This window comes from Phoenix dactylifera, chromosome 15 (genome assembly GCF_009389715.1).
Source record: "Phoenix dactylifera cultivar Barhee BC4 chromosome 15, palm_55x_up_171113_PBpolish2nd_filt_p, whole genome shotgun sequence".
NCBI lineage: Eukaryota > Viridiplantae > Streptophyta > Magnoliopsida > Arecales > Arecaceae > Phoenix > Phoenix dactylifera.
In genome coordinates, this window is record NC_052406.1 from 8,366,015 (window position 1) to 8,384,028 (window position 18,014).

The following is an 18,014-nucleotide window of genomic DNA, read 5'->3' on the forward strand; positions in this document are numbered from 1 at the left end:
ATCTCCTCCATCATAGCACCCATCCATTTACTCTTCTCCTGGCTGTGTACTGCCTTCTGAAAAGTAGTAGGATCTCCACTGCTAGTGATTAATGCATAGGAAACCAAATCTTCAAAACCATACCTAGTTGGTGGCTTGATAGTACGCTTGGGTCTATCCGTGGTTATATTATGTTGCTCTTGATCGGCTGAGGTAGAAGTCTCTGTACCCTGAATATTATTTTCCTTGACAGAACTCTCTAACTCCACCTGCATCACCTGCTTATTGCTGGTGCAACTTTCTGGCATCTGCTTTTCTTCTTCTTGAGTACTTTTCAACATGGCTTTCTCATCAAAAACCACATCTCTGCTGATCACCACCTTGTTTGCCTTCGAATCCCAAAGCTTGTACCCTTTCACCCCTTTCTGATACCCCAGAAAGATACACTGTCTAGACTTCGGGTCTAGCTTTGACCTCTCCTCACTAGGAATATGCATATAGGCAGGACATCCAAATACTCTCAAACTTGAGTAGTCTACCTCATTACCTGTCCATACCTCCTCTGCAACCTTACCATCTAGTGCTGCCCTAGGTGACCTGTTAATCAAGAAGCATGCCATATTCACTGCCTCTGCCCAGAAGTTCTTTGCAAGCCCTGCATTTAACCTGAGACACCGTGCTTTTTCAGCTATAGTCCTGTTCGTCCTTTCCGCCACACCGTTCTGCTGAGGTGTCTTGCGTACTGTGAAGTGTCTCTTAATTCCATGCTGCTCACAAAACTCAATGAACTTTGAATCTGTGTACTCAGTCCCATTGTCTGACCTGAGGCATTTGATCTTTCTCCGTCTGATTCTCTACTTCAGCTTTCCACAACTTGAACTTGGCAAACGTTTCTGACTTGTGCTGCATGAAGTACACCCAGACCTTTCTCGAGAAATCATCAATAAAAGTTACAAAATATGTATGTCCATCCCGTGATGCTACTCTGACTGGTCCCCAAACATCTGTATGAATATAGTCAAGAATACCCTTTGTCTTGTGCGTGGCAGTCCTGAATTGAACCTTGTTCTGTTTTCCAAGAACACAATACTTACAGAAATCCAGTTTGCAAGTTTTAACACCCTTCAGGAAATTTCTTTTATGCAGTTCCAGCATACCACGTTCACTCATATGACCCAAACGCATATGCCACAAGACTGTATTATCAGACTCAGATTCTGCAGCAGCAACTCCACCTACAACAGTAGTCCCTATCAACCTGTAGATGTTCCCTGCTACTTTCTGCCCCTTCATCACTGTCATAGCACCTCTACTAACCTTCATTACTCCACCTTGAGACTTGTAACAAAACCCGTTAGAGTCTAAGGTACCCAATGAAATTAAATTCTTTCTCAAATTTGGAACATGTCTAACATCACACAACGTTCTAACCACACCATCAAACATAGTAATTCTGATATTCCCTATTCCAATGACTTTGCAAGATGCATTATTACCCATCAAAACAGAACCAGAATTAACTAACCTGTAGGTGTCAAACCAATCTTTATTGGGCGTCATATGGTAGGAACATGCTGAATTCAGAATCCAAGAATCAGCGAGATGATCTGAACTGGACGAAACTGAAAGTATGTCACCGTCACTGCTCTCTGTATCTTCTTTTACTATATTTGCAGACTTGGACCCTTCAGATCTGTCATCATCTTTACCCTTCCTTTTTTCAGGACAATTCCGCTTTATGTGACCTTGTTTTCCACACTTGTAGCACGTTATGCTTTTCTTTTTCCTGGATTTAGATCGAGATTTACTGCGATTTGATCCATTCCTTGTGTTGCTTCTTCCACACTCCTGGTTACCCTTCACCACTAAACCTTCTCCCTGAGAACTCTCAGCACTGGCTTTCTTCCTCTGATGAAAACCTAACAAGGCTCCAATGACGTCCTCTAACTCTAGGGTCTCCTTTCCCCACGTCAGAGTTGTAACCAAATTTTCGTACGTAGGAGAAGCAGGTAAAGAATGCAATAACATCAACGCTTTGTCTTCGTCTTCGAACTTCACATCAACTCGCTGCAAATCACTGATAATCTGATTGAACACGTTGATATGTTGGCTTAAATCAGCACCCTCTATCATCTTAAGACCGTACAGTTTCTGCTTAAGATAGAGCTTGTTCGTCAACGATTTGGACATGTACCGACTCTCCAATTTTGACCAAATTGCTGCCGGCGATTCCTCGTCCATGACATGATACATCACGTCATCAGCCAGACAAAGTCGTATATTTGAAATAGCCTTAGCCTCCAATTCCTTCCACTCTGCATTACCCATGTCATCTGGTTTCTTTCCGTACAGGGCCTTTACCATACCATGTGATACTAACAGATCCTTCACCCTCCTCTGCCATAGCCCGAAATTCCCAGTTCCATCGAACTTTATCACATCGAACTTCGCAGAAGACATCCCTACAATCTTATCTTTTTGCAAAATAAATTAGAGAAAAATACGATCTGATGAAAATAAAAAAAATACCAGAAACGCCCCTCTTCTTAGGTCAGAACGCGCACGGGAGAGACTCCCCTTCCGGATCTATCACGCGCGGCGTTGGAGACGCGGCAGAGGCGGTGCGGTCACGGGCACGGGTGCACGACGGCGCAACAACCGGAGGACGCGGGCAGACATAGGCGCACGGGGGCTTCTTCTTCCTCGCTCATGGACTGCAACAGGGAGTTTTTCTTCCTTCCACGCGGAAGCCGCTGCAAACAAGGAACCACCACAGGGAGAAGAAACTTGGGTTTCAGTTTTGGGAAGAAGACGCCTTGGGAGGAACAACCCACCACCTGAAGCAAAACCTCCCACGGCTTGGAACAACCCCTCCTGTGAAACAGAACGCCCAAAAAAAAAGAAACCACTGGACTTCCGTTCCTTCTCTCACGCTCCTTCCTCTGTTCTTCTTCTCGTTTTGGGAAGAGAAGACACCCAAAAAATATGAGCCTTCCACGTGAAGCAAAGTTTCCCCCTTCACGTGAAGCAGAAATCACCCACAGCACCGTGGGGATTTTGTCTTGGGAAGAAGACGCCCAAAAGAACCCACGCGACGGGAAGAAGAAGAAGTTCCTCCTTGTTTTTTTTTTTTTTTGTTCTGTGTGTTGTTCTTGGCTTGGGAACAACCCTGAGATCCCACAAGAATTAACACCCACGGCTTGGGAAGAGAGCCTTGGGAGAGAGGACACAAACCCCTCAGCCCCTCACGTGAAACAGAGAGAAAACAAATCCCCCCTTCCTTCACGTGGATCAGAAATCGCCCGCAGCACCAACGGGAGATCACTTTTTCTTTCCTCGCGGCACCGACGTGAACACCTTGCAGCTCTGATACCAATTGATGCGCAAAAATACAGGATCCAAACGACGAACAGAACAATACACAGAATTGAGAGAGGAAGAGGAAGAAAAAATTGAACACAGGGATTTACGTGGTTCGGCAATGTGCCTACGTCCACGGGAGCGAAACGGCCATAACTTTTCTTCTGTTACCAAATAACAAGGGTTACAAGATATTTATAGCTAAACCCTAACCCTAGAGTCCCAATCTCTATCAGCATCCCTGGTAAAATAAAATATTACATAATTATCCCAAAGATAAATATATCCCGTCGCTTCGCTCCGCTCCGTTAGAATACCAGTGTACCACTCAAATAAGAATACCACTTAATATGAGCCACTTATTCTAACAGTACCTTTAGGTATCGAGTTTTTATACTGTTGCCTTGTGAAGTCTCTCTGCTTTTGAGTACTTGGATTTTGATGTTTGTTTGATGACATTTTGGGTATCTCTGAGGACTGATTGAATGCTTCTTTTGTTGTGTGCGCCTCTTGATGCTGTGGTAGATTGTGGACTTGGTGGGACTTGTGCATTTGTCCCATGCTTGATTCCTCCTGGTAGTTTTCTCATAGGCTGGGCTAATTATTAGGCCATAAAGATGGGAGGGAGAAGGCTGCATCAGAGCTGCAGTTTTTATTGGGTGTGGTGGATGATGGAAATTTGAATGAGAATATGGTTAATGGTGGGTACAGTGACTACATCGTTTTCTGTTCGTTTTATGGATTCCTTTATGATGATATCTTGTTTTTTCTGGCTGTTTGCTATCTAGGCAAATGGTTAGCTTTTGCTCTCTAGAGGTGCAAGGAAATGCCAATAAAAGGTGGTTCCTTCAGCAGCTCTGGATCTGGTTGGTGTCAATTCAGAAATAGTGATAATTTTGTCTGGTAACGCAATGAAGTTAGATATGGGATGAATTGATATATACGCATATATTGTTGGTGGGTTCTTGCTGTGAACAGTTCGAGGAAATGCTGCCAAATGGTTTCCCAGACTCACAAGCTAGACCAATTATATGGGGACGTTTTCAGGCCTAAAATATTGGGAAGTGGAGAAGAAGAGGAAACAAGGCAAAGGTCCCAATACTTGGCTTGTGATGTGGAGATCATGTCTTCTGGATCCAGATGCATGGAACCCATCTTGGGGAGAAGAAAGACAGCTGCTTTTGGCGTGTTGTTCCATACTTTTCTTTCACCTGAGACACCGCTTAAGCTGTAAGTTGGTGTGTTTGGTCCTTTGAGATCCACTTGGAGATGTGCTTGGTAATTCAGCAGCATCGATTACCAGTTTCCTTGTTAAAGGTGGATTGTGATTAAATGTGGTATGGGTGTGTTCAACTCTGCAGCCACGAGTGTTTTGACCCTTCAATTTCGGGGAGATTTTGCTGTATGGTTGATTCACAAGGCCAAACATTTGGAAATTGTCATATTTTATTAGTCATTTTCAATGCTTAACACCCAAGTTATTTTTTGTTTCCCTTCTTTGTGACATGAGTGCCAAGCCTCCACACAACTGTAGGTAAAAAGCATGGTGGTGTACTAAACCTAGGTTTAATGTGGTTGTGCAATGCATATGACATTATGACTCAACGAGTTGATCATTTTAATATACATACTCTTAACCATTTGTTAGTACCATGTGTATTTTCTCTCACTTGCCTTTTTTCTATTTCATCAACCTTCAACACAAACTCTCCCTTTCTTTTACTTTTTTTTTAATAATCTTATTGGAATTATTCTCTTGGTGGTTTTAACATTTTGATCTATCCTTCAATTAAATGATGAGAGCAAAAATGTCTGTGCGCCCGGTAAAGCTGATCTTATTGTTTCGGAAAATATATAATACTTATTTTGAGTCAGATCCAATGTTTTCGACCCTGCAGGGCATTTTCCAATTTTTATACATTCATTTATTCATGTCTCTAAGATGGTTGGCCCATAATCACATGATTCGCTGCTTTGCTGGTTTGGTTAATCTGGTTTCAAACTCACACTATGCAGTCTGCATTTGTTAGTGAATTGGGTTCTCTTAACTAGAAATCGACTGAATGAACTGTCATATAGAGGTCCTAGTTTACTCATCTTGTAATGCTACCCAAAATGATGAGGCATGCTACTTTGGCGATTATGACGACTCTGTTTGTAATATGGTTCGTTCATTTTCTTTTTATTCTGAGTTTGTTTTTAATCTGCTGAATTGATTGTGGAATAGAATAATTTATTTTGATAGAAAGAGGGGCATTAACCCCTTGCAGTATAATTAATCAGATCCAGATATTTAAAGATTCATTTATCAAGAATCAATTTCAAAAATCTTTAATTGTTAAGAGCTGTGGCCAAGGGTATAAACCCCCCAGTTCATAAATTAGACTAATGTATTGAAGAACATTCATTCGTGATTCTAAGCCTGAATGTTTTCAAATACGACTCTTTTCACCCTGGAAGATTAGCTTTTAGCTCAAGAATTTTTAATCAAATGAAAGTTGCTTGGTGTATCTGGTCGATTCAACCAAAAAAAAAAGCCTCCTAGGTATCTGTTATTGCAGGGGATGCAAGTTTTTTTCTAATAAAAGGAGAAAAAATAGCAGGATGCCCAATGTGGGGTAGATAGCAAGCTCTTAAATTAGCAACCGCGAGATTCGATTTCGATGCTTTGTTTTGAAGGTTGTCGCATCTGAGTCACCATGTCTGGCGGCTCCCGACAGGATGAAATCTACTGCCACGCGTGGGCTGTTCCTATGGGATCTTGGCACGCGACTTACTAGTTACTGCTCAACCCAAACTTTTACCTCAAGCTGAGCGCCTCTGTCGGACGTGACAGGCACGGACTCATGCATGACTTTTTATGCGGGTGGTGTCTTTGTGTGTACCAACTGTTCGAGCGCATGCCAAACAGGGTACCAACCGGCCAAATTAATAAAATCTCTTACATTGATACGATAGATATAGGTTTCTTCTCATTTGCTCTTTTGTTCCATTAGGTAACTGACACCGTGTGTGTGGTGAATCAGTACGGGTTGCCGTATCAAACATAATGGAGGAGGTCATGAGAGTTCTAGAGAGTTGCGTTGCATGTCTATTTTAGTTCAAGTTAAGAATATTTTCCAATATAACCTTCTTATTCTAACATAAGATGCAGTATTTTCCCAAACACCTCTAAGCCTGCAAACCTGGTGAAGGCAGGATTTGATATTAAGCATCGAGTAAAATTATGAGAGATTACAAGCAACATAAGTTGGCACCTTCTAACCTGACTATTTGCTGCTGCATTACTATCTAGCACCATCGTTTATGATGCTACATAGCCGGCAGAACGGCTATCTTTTTCAAAACTATTGTTACTCAAAGCAACCTGAAATTAGGCCATCCTGCATCTTCACCTCCAACGGTATAGCCACCGGGATCAAAGTTGCATGGCTTGGAGAGGCTGGGATTACCATTTCCAAATTTTCAGAGATATGAAAAAAATCGCCTCGTAAAGGGAAACAGAAAACTTTTCTGAGATTGAATGATCATTGCATCCCCTATAACGTCAAGTTTCTCTCCCCAGCCAGCAACGATCCTTCTCTTTTTCCGCTTACAACAGGCTCCCAATGCAAGCTATTCCATGTAAGTCCCATTCATGAACTGGTAATGTAACCTGAAACCTTTAATTACATAGTAAATATAAGGTAAAAGAAGGAAAGAACAAAAACATATCAGGTACCATGGTCAGTGATCTTCCACAAAATAAATTCCAAATCACATACATTAGTGTGATCAGAGCTGAAACACCTCAGTTAATCCAGCAGCATATCTTTCAAACAGTATATTTCATCCATAGCCAAGTACCCTATGGATATCATAGTCAGACAAACAAGCAACGCACTAAATCAAAATACTCGAGCAGTAGTAGCTGCTGCTTGGTGGAACTCAGCATTACACCATTAGGACCTATGGTTCAAACTACCACTCATCTTCAGCACTAGACCTGTTAATCGGGGATTTCACCTCACTAAATGAGAACTTATCACCTTCAAATAACAGGAGCACGGCAAGATACATAAGAAAGAGCACTCCCTTTCAAATCTACAATCCAGCATAGCCTGTCTTGGCATCTCAAAAGCCTTTTCCACCTGAATTCAGTCAGATTTGTATAACGGAGCAAGTAGACTGCAGTATTGAAGCATGAGGCATATTCGTCTCAAATGAAGAAAACACACTAGTTCCTTTCATTCATTGCTAAAATGAGGAAACTTCATATTTGGATTTAAGTTTGAAACTAATTCAAGCAATATTCCATAATATGCTCCTATAACGAATTTTCAATACAATGTCCAGTGATCATAAGCTTGAAACATATACCAACCCAAACTAATGCTTCTCCCGTATTTTCTGCTATTATATATACAATTCCTTTTCCTGTACATAAATGTGGATGACTGTACAGTTGTGGTAGCACAATACTTTAGAGCTCATAATGTGCAACCTAGAGAATCAATTGAATTCGGCAACCATAACAATATTATTCATCAGCAACTAAGAAACATGAGTTTCAGTTTGTATTCAAGGAAAAGAGAGAGATGCATAAGAGATCCCTTGTGAAAGCTAACAACTTAGTTTTGAGTATAGGTCATCCAAAGCAGAATACAAAGGCTCAGCAGCTTTTGGTCTCTCCACTGTCCCCAAAAGGATGTCGGTGGTGGTCAGATAAGGATCACCATAGAAACGCAAATTAGTATCCATCCTTGTTGCAACGACATTTCCTTCCAGGGAGACCCCAACAAAAGCACCTATTCATCATACTCAAATACATCAAATTTCTTTTAACAAAAATTACAAGGCACTACCAAACCCGCTAGCTGCATATACAGTCATCATACTTATCAATATGGACATGCATTAAGTGGTGCAGCTATGGCATGAGGTACTAACACTTTTTTATGGTAAAGCTCTGGGTTACAATCATGGCAGTTAATTGTATGGCTTGAAGGGAGAAGGGAGGGGAGAGAGAAGAAAAGGAGGGAAAAAGAAGTAATTAAAAAAGTCACATTTCTTCAAATAAATATGTGAATATTTAAACACCTTCCTTGTCTTTCCTTATTTTGCAACTGCTGCTTTATACAAAAAGTCTTTTATAATCTAATAAATGCTCCCACCTATTTTGATGCAAATGCAACTTCAAGAGAATTGCTGACAAGATAGAAAAGGAATAAATAGGATATGCTGAAGATTGTCAAGAAGACAGAAAAGGAATCTTCATTCATAGGATGTTTGAAGAACTTTTAGAGTGGAAGACCTTGAATTAATTTAGTTGGACTTTATCATGACATATGCTTGCTTCAGGAAATTATTACCTTTGCTGCAACTGTAAGTATAACACATGCCAGACCCTCTATCTCCGGCTCGGAGATCCGCTTCAAACACCCTGCCAACTGGTCCTGCTGCAACACTCAAGCCAGCCCCAAGAGAAAAGTGCATGCGGCTAGTGAATGCCTTCACAGCTTTACTGCCATGAAGAACAATGATGAAATCTGTGAGCTCGCCCCCAATCTGTATAATAGAAGGGGAAACATCAGACAACAGGCCTTTTTTTTAATTTCAAAGGCATGACAGCAAAGTTCTAGGATAAGTTCCAAACACAGGAAACTGAGCATGATCTTCGCTCATTAATAAATTTCAAATCAATGATTCAAAACATTTTTTTGCAACCCTTACTCACCAATCAAATCAGAAAGATAAATTTGATAGCATCCAACACACTAGTTAGGATAACTAGTAAATACATAAAGTGTAGTCTAGTTTCAAGAACTTGCTTAACAAAAACAGAACTACCCATCAAATTGTTGGACATGCTTTGATTCTCTACAGTTTGAGAGTCTTTATATAAAATTATATATATTATTTTAGGTAAAGAAAAATATCATCTACAATATGATAATTATGTATGTATTTTTTTGTGTTGGGAAGGGGGAGGGATGGCTAGTGTGCGTAACATGATCCGTTTAAGAAACAAATGGAAAAGTCAGAACTCATTAACATGAGAGAATTCAACACTAGCATACTTGTACATGCAAAATTACTCTAATGGATCATCAATTAAGTGTATAAATGTACACAACAAGTTATAAGATTGTTAGACATCTGTTGCTACAACATGCAATGCTCTAACTAAAAATTTATATGATTCTTCCGTTCCTCTATAAAGTTCTGTATAGTCTAGCTCCTAACAAAATTTCCTCAACTAATCATTGTTTGCCACAATTCTTTTCACAGTTTTTCACTGACTCAACCATGTTGATTTCATACATGATACACCGCTATGTGCCTCTGCAGGTAAATTTGTTTAAATAATAATGCCTAACATCATAACTACAAAAGTGGAGGGTGGAAAAAACATAGTAGCATGAACTCATCTTAATGTATGCCTACCTGTGCTCCCCATCCTAACCCAACAGATAAAATGGCAGATGGTGCAGACCATGACCCATCTGACCTACGAGAAACTACCAGACCTGTACCAACTTTATACGTAAGAAATGCACCCGCTTTAGCAACTGTTAGTATGGCAAGCCCTTTTGCTCCTTTGAGAACCGCCGAGGGGATAGATTTCTCAGGGTTCAATCTAGAAACCTGCACATATCAAAAAGTGGAAATATATTATGATGTATCCAGACTATAACGTAGACAGTCATATATGCTTCACAAGAAAAAGCTATTGATAGAAAAAGGAAAATACAGAATATTGCACCTGGCAATAGCTCCTCAGTGTAGTTGATGCCTTATATATCTCATATTCCATTGATACACCCACAGGCAAATTCAGCCACCCTCTTGTGCAGGTCCAATCCATAACATCATGTTTTGATAATTGCATCGCATTGCTAATGGAGTTAATCAAAATGCTCTGCAGTGGATCAAGCCTATCATAGCAAGCATCGCATACTCTCTGAGGATTGCGCTCTCTGAACCTGACAGGCAACAAACATCTCCCCTTCGTACAGTCTCTGCAGAAGATACCTCCACAAAACCGACAGTGATGCCTTCCACGGGTAATGGCTGTGAAAGGAGAAGTGCATTGCATGCATACAGCAGTGTAACTATCTGGCAGCCATTCAGGAGGTTCTGCTTCCAATATTTCTCTATATACACCATAACTGATAGCTTCTGTTTCAAGGAGAGGTGGCGCACTTGGTGTGCAAACTGATGGATGCAAAAAACTGTCCCCATTCTTTTCAGAACTAAGAAATGATATGTCTGAGCTTGAATTTTGTTGTGATTGACTATCACCTTGAGTTCTGTTCTGGCCAGTTAAAATTGCAATTATCCCACTTAATACAGTTCTCAAGTTCACTTCAGGATTAGCTTTGGGTTGAGCAAAAATACATGGATCCTTGCCTGAATCATACCCCTCATGAAAATCAGATTCCAGTGATGGTTGATATAAGAAATCCTGTCCTAAGAATCTTGGTCCTGCTGAAGAAATACCCTTTCGATGGCCACCCAAAATATCAGATTTAAAGTTTCCATCATAATGATTTTCTTTATCAAGCTTAGAAAGCGAAGAGTATGAAATGATCCCTTCAGATTTTGTCATGAACTCCATTCAACACTCAATGATTATCAACAAATAGAGCTTTTCCTGCCTGCAGTTGTCATATATTTACTTTCAGATATAAACATCTAAAAAATCGCCAGGATCCAGATATCCTTCTTTAGTGTTTCATTGAAACACCAATATCAACAAACAGCAAGATAACATTTAGCACAAGGTTTTAAGTCCCAGCATACACAAACCAGTTTTGACCAAGGCCGAAACAGATCAGGTTCTCCAGAGACTGAACCAAAGCTGATATCTAGCTTCAGGTTTCAGTTAGTTTTGGCAGTTCAGTCAGCTTTGGTCCAGTTTCACTGGTTTCAGCTAGTTCTAACCAAAATTGACTTATGATCAAACGTAGATGCCTTTTTTAAAAAATATATATATATTTCCATGTTTATATCATATTAGGGTCATTTTGTCATCCATTTAAGTACATAGGCTATATAATGTCAATTTTCAATGGTTTTTCATTCTTTTTGTTCAATTCAAAGAGGGTACATACAGCCATCGATGTGGCTATTTCTCCAAAAATGCCCTTATTATGATACTCTGCAAAGACTAACATAAATATAATTCGTTGCATAGGAATAACTTCCTTTATATATATATTTTTCTATAACTACATGAATTTGATTAAACAGCCAGTTAACCTCAAAATAATAGGAAATAAATGCTCTGAGTTTTACTAAAAAAAGGAGAAAAATATTTACAATCGGCATTGAAAACTTTAAAATTGTCAATATAATGAATTTTTCCCCAATTGAGGTTCAAGAGGTAAATTATTCAGGAATATTAGTATGCTCAATCTTACTAATATGCTATATTAACTTCAGCCTATAATCATCCAATCTATACATATAAAGAATCTATATAACACAAAATAATAATTGTTGTGTCATAACTTTTCTTGACTTTTTTTATTTTCTTTTATTTCATTTTTTAGGCTTTTGTTTGATTTTTTTTTTTTTGACTGAAACCCCGAAACTTGGACAAAATGTCCAAAACTGTTGAAATGAGCCTGGCTAAAACCAAACTGAAACCTAAACTAAGTTTTCAAACGTTAATTTAACACAAATACAATCAAATGAAAAGCAAGGTAAAGCATTTCATTAGCATATTTATCATCTTGCTCCCACAATATCCTTGCAATTCTCTTCTATCCTTAGAAGGCAAAATTAAAAGAAATTAACACAAAGGCACAATTATACATAGCATTTAACATAGGAATTTAAGAAAGTCATAAGATAAGCAAGGCAAAGCATTTCCGTTAGCATGTTTCTAATCTTTCTTCCAATAGTTACCCTGCAATTCACTTATATCTGCAAATTAAACAAAAAAAACCTTTTAATGGATTGGAAAGAGGTAAAGACAAAAACAACAAGCTATGGGGAACATCAAAGCCAAAAATGTTTCAAACACATGGAAACCTGTTGAGCATCAACAGCGATTCCTTGCAAAGCATTCCACTTACAGTAAGAAAATCCTTCACTCTAACAAATTGATTAAACAGTTAATGATTGATAGAAATACCCAATAGACCAAAAAGATTTTTTTGGGTAAAATTATGGACCAAAAAGATTGACTAAATGTTGTGCACTGCATGCTGAAAAAAGCCAGATTGCTTCCACTGAGTGTCCTAGAATGTGGTGCATATGTCCGTATATGCAAATAAATATGTGCATGCGGTCCCTTGACCGCACTGCATACCCAATACATGGCTAGTAATATTTGGTTGGGCGACATATGGGCCTTAAAGATAATTTGCTTAGCACTTCTTTTGAAGAACAGGTTTTGCTTAGCACTTTCTGGACACGTATGCAACAGGATTAGCATCATGCAGCTGCACATGTAGCCCACTTATCATTGTGTGACCGCATACATGCCCTTCTTAGCATTGTGGGACCACAAATCTGGCCACTCTTATGTAGGCCCATGGAAAATGGAAACTAAATAAATACTTAGCAATATAATAAAAATAAATCTAGTAAGCATGTATATGCTAGTACACATAAATGCAGCAAACATTCTTTATCCTAGAATTACAGATGTGGCAAGACAGCAACATAATTAAAACAAATGCAACCAGCTAAGGAGAATACATGCTGCAAAGTATATGAATAATAAGTATAGCAGCAACAGATATTCAGTGAGTGAACAACAAAATTAACGAAACTAGACAAACTAGAGCCAAATAGAAACAAATGCAGCAGACCAGCAACACAATAAACATCTACCATCCAAAAGAATAAATGCAGCGATACAAACAAAATGTCAAATCATAATTGTATGTAGAAAGTATTATGCTAAATCCAAAAAATGAGCTTAGGAAACAACCCTCAATGTTGCCATGTCTCTTATTCACTGTGTGATACGCATGCACGAGAAATACCAAACTTAAAAGTAAAGAAAAGCATCTCTAGTCATGGTTCGGACGAACGAAGGCAAAAACAAAAGAAGTGTTGAATAAAGAAAAGGGATGAAAGAAAAAAAAAATTAACCTCAATTAGGGCATAGGAAAGGAAAAGAGGGTAGTTAATAACTTATAGTAATTTGAGTGCGGAAACAAATCTGGGTTCAAACCGCTTGACCCAACTTGATAACTCCCCGAGCATGCTGATAACTATCCCAGAAGCATTCCCAGGGTATCTTGGAAGTATCTAGACATATCCCAAGAGTATCTAGGAAGTATTCAAACATATCTCAAGAGTATCATGATCCAATTTTCATTAAAAAAAAAGAGTTTTTTTGCATGGATACCCTTCTAAATATAGGATTTTGCGTGAATACCCTTCCAAAATTGATATTTGCATGTATTACCTCGTAAAATATTTATTTTGCTATTCTACCCTTTTTTATTCCTGTTTTTGCATTTGTACCCATGCCATCTAATGCCGTTAAAAAATTAACGGTTTTAAATTAAAATGACTAAAATATCCTTAATAGGTAGGCGTGCAAATAGAAATTTTTATAAGAATATAGAAGTAAATAGAAACTTTACCACACTTTTGGATAAGAATTTGGGCAAATCTAATTAGTCATATCATAATTATGAGGTGCTGGGCGACCCATGACTTGAAAGACTTGCAATTGACCTCCAGTCAGAATAAGTGACCCATGACCTACAAACTGAGTCCGTCTACAAGCCCAACCTTCTTCCAAAATCCAATTTCATTGCAGAAAACTTGCACATGACCCATATTTAGTTGAGTGTTCCCTCACTTTCTCCGTTCAAAAGTTAAAAGAAACAAAAACCAAAAAACAGGAGGAAAAAGAAAAAGCCAGCTACCGAGACACTAGAGGTATCAACAGCGTAATAGATCGAGAGAGAATCCTGACGGGCCGAGGTTCCTTTGGATTCTGTGAACCAGCAGTCCTCTCTCTCTCTCTCTCTTCTGGGCCCAAGAGATTCTGAAGCAGAGCACAGCTGTGTGGAGCTCCTATCTTCTTCTTCTTCTTGGGATCCCACTACGCAGGGGGCGGGGAGGAAGCCGGGCACCGGAGGGGGTGGCGGTGGGAGGGAATAGTAAGGATAATAACGTCATTTCAAATTTTTATTTTATTTTTAATTAATATAAATATGATTTTTTAACACCGTTAGAACAACCGTTATATTAGGGATATTTGTACAATAACAGAGTTTTACGAGGGTATACATGCAAATATCAATTTTGAAAGGGTATTCACGCAAAATTCGATATTTAGAAGAGTATCCATGCAAAAAAACCCAAAAAAAATTCTTTCCTATATATCAGACATGTACTAGAGCCATATCCATATATGATACGTATCAGTTATGGCCATGGGTGGCGTTCTGGAGTATCCGTGCTTGCTAGGTGCATTTTAAAACATTGCTTCTACTAGCTATGTTCTTAGCACAATGATATAGTCGTACACTAATGCAAAAGTGTTTCCTTTTCCTCAATTTTTTTGTACTTATTAGAACCAAGTGGATGGTTGGTGTGTTGCACTTTATGAAACTGAAAAGGCATAACACAAGATTGTATAGGAAAGAGGCATTAGGCAAGAAGTCGGTCCATAGATAATCGAACTATCATACGCCTTGGAAATGATATGAGGTGTTCAGAAATGGTTGAAGTAGTTGAATAGGTGGAAGACTATGACTACAACCCTTGGTAGAAAAAAATGATTTATTCATGTAGTAAAAATATTGATAAAAGAAAATATAATAGATGCCTACGATGAAGAACACTAACATGAGATTTATTAAAGGTACAATTAAAAAATAAAAGGGATAGAAAAATTTCTTGATTAATATAAAGGTCATGCTTGATAGAAATGAATGGTGAAGAAATATTCATATAGTCAAGCGCAGGTAACTAGAATCAGGTTTTCTAGCAACAGTATAGTTGAACACCCAACAAGATGATGCTAAAAGGCCTATTAGCACATTAATTGCCTGTATAATCTGTTCAATGTTAGAGAATCCCACATTCCTTGCTTAGAGTGCCTCTCAGTTATTTCATTAATAGGGCCAATAATCCGAGTAAATACATAGCATATTTCAGCAACACCACTAACCACTTTAATGAAGTTATTGAAGTTATTTTTACCCATGGACTATTTCCAGAATCTATGCAGCTTGTGTGAAAAACAAGGAACCATCAACAAGCATCACCTTAACAAATCACACCATAATCTTACATCAAGTAGATAAAATATGCTCAAACCTATCTGTTTCCCCCAAGTTTCCACTTGTTACAAGGGATCACCAAAAGTCATAACTTCAGGGTCTTACACAATGTTATAACAAAGATGCCAATATGTCCAAACTCCAAACAAGCCCTACAAAATCTTCAAAAGCCCGTGGATTGTACTATGAATATGTGTGTATGTATAGTATTAGGATGATGCGTAGTAAGTTGAACCAGCAAGAACTTTATAGTGATGTTAAATACTCAAAACTTTGTATCTCTCACTAAGTTCCAACTAATAATACAAACTCATAAACATAAACTTTTATTGCCATGAACCTGAAAAATGCTAACATTGTCTCTCTACACCATGTATTATTCCCCAAAATTTCCAAGTGTTTTGACATGTCCAAAAACCCAAGATCCAAGATGGCGTTGGCAACACTAGTCCCAGACTATAGTGCCCTTAATATGACGGAACATGTAACTCCACTAGCAGTCCACATCAACAAGAATTACTCTTCCAAGTCTTCTTCAGATTTCCCAAGTTGCATTAACTACTCAGCACATAATACTGAGTATCTACGAAAATAGATAAGTCAATCCTCCTTCAGTTTTGGAAATCATATTTTCCTAGCATTATCAAAAAAATAACCACAAAATTTAAGATTACAGCAGTATTCCCTAATCTCCACTATTTTTTCGTATAACGTCCTGATCTCAAATTACTGAATTAAAAAAAATGAAGAATATAACAAAAAAGCCAAGAAAATTGTGATGTACATGCAAAATTCGGGGCTCGCGCAATTAATTACCCCATCATGTGATCATGCATGTGTTGTTCATCAGAGCTGGTCTCTCTACCAACAATCCACAACATCACCAAAATATTTTCCCCGTCTAATTAATAATATCATAAGCTTTCCAAAGAAAACATCCGTTTTTCCTTCTTTTTCTTATTCAGGTGTATATTAATAAAAAAAATCTCTAAATTTTCACAAATGCGATCGTATCCACCTCGAATAATGATAAGAGATTAACCGAAGGTTAGATAGTCGCAGCATCCAACAAAAAACCCTATTACAAGCACTGAATTGAATGAAAAAAAACCATACGAACCCTAGAAATTTGGGGGGGTGGGGGAGAAATAAAGAGGGAAGAGGAAGGAAGAATCGATCGAGACTGACCTATTGGATGCCGCCGAGAAGACGGCAGCGAATTGATTCGATGTCGGGAAGAGGTTGAAGCGATGGGCGGAGAGGAAGAGGTCGGCCTCGGAGGGTTTCGTTTAGTTTTGGTTTGCGGGAAGGGAAAGGAAGGATGACACCTTATTAAAGACGCCACGTCAACACATAATTAAACTCTTTTACTTCAATTTTGAACCCTTTCCGTATAAAAAAGAGGGGAAAAAATCAGTCGGTCCACCTTAGCCCATGGAGGACCTGAACTAGCCATGGAGTCTAAAATTTAGACTCGAGCTCGATCATATCACTTGGTGCGTCGGCCAAGACTCTTCTTCTACAATTTTTTATCTCAGCCAAGTCCTGTTTTTTTTCTATTAATAGAATTTCTGCCTATCTCGAGTTCAACATGAAGACTAGACCTGTTCACGGGCTGGACGGCCGGATAAGCTCGGGCCGAAGGTTTGAACCTGCCGGGTTAGGCCAGACCTAAAAAATAGACCTATTTAAACGGATCAAGCTCGAGCTTGGGGATTAAATCCTAGTGAGAGCCCAGCATATTCTGAGTTTTGCATTTTTTGTATTATCTGTTTATGTTTGATGTGTTTGTAGACCTAATTAACAATTATTATTGGCACGTGAACTTAATAAGGTAATAGGCATAGTATAAATTGTTGGAAATATTTAATTATTTATATTTAGTAGTTTTTGAAATATTTTTAAGCTTTTTTCGTATTTTTTATTATTTAAAAAAAATATCATGAAGCCCGAGATCCGACCTGAAGCTAGGCTTGTGCTTAAAATATAGGCCTGAAAGTTGGGCTAAGCAGAATCGAAGTCGGAAAAAAAATATGTTTAAACTTTTGAGCAAAGCCAACCTTGCCCGGTCCATAAACAGGTCTATTCGAGACCTACAAATCATGTGGGGGACATCCCTGCCATAGCATAATGCCCAATTTATTGGTCACTGGCAATAATTTAAAGGATACTTTGGGGGGATATCCTTCCATTTGTTCTGCAACTAAACAATAGAGCATCTACAATAAGGAAATGAGAAAAATGCTCTTTCGAATTTCCATTACCTTAGGCTAAAGCTGGAATAAGACTTAGAACAAAAGTTGTCTGCTAAACAGCTTATGAAAAACAAATATTAATTATGTTGATCAAAATTATTTATATTAAGTATAATTATTATTAGAGAAAACTATCATAAATTATTTGCGGCATAATATTCTCATTTCTCTCTTT

At 38.5% G+C, this 18,014-nt stretch overlaps 1 protein-coding gene across 1 annotated transcript; it reads right to left on the reverse strand.

The window, feature by feature from the left end:
- Window positions 1–7,693: 7,693 nt before the first annotated feature.
- LOC103714825 lies at window positions 7,694–16,899 on the reverse strand. The gene is made up of 5 exons (XM_008802247.4): window positions 16,773–16,899; window positions 10,085–10,979; window positions 9,766–9,966; window positions 8,691–8,886; window positions 7,694–8,126 (listed from the first exon to the last, which is right to left on the reverse strand). The coding sequence occupies exons 2-5, from the start codon at window positions 10,937–10,939 to the stop codon at window positions 7,942–7,944; spliced, it is 1,437 nt and encodes a 478-aa protein (XP_008800469.2). The 5' UTR covers window positions 10,940–10,979; window positions 16,773–16,899; the 3' UTR covers window positions 7,694–7,941.
- Between the last annotated feature and the right edge of the window lie 1,115 nt (window positions 16,900–18,014).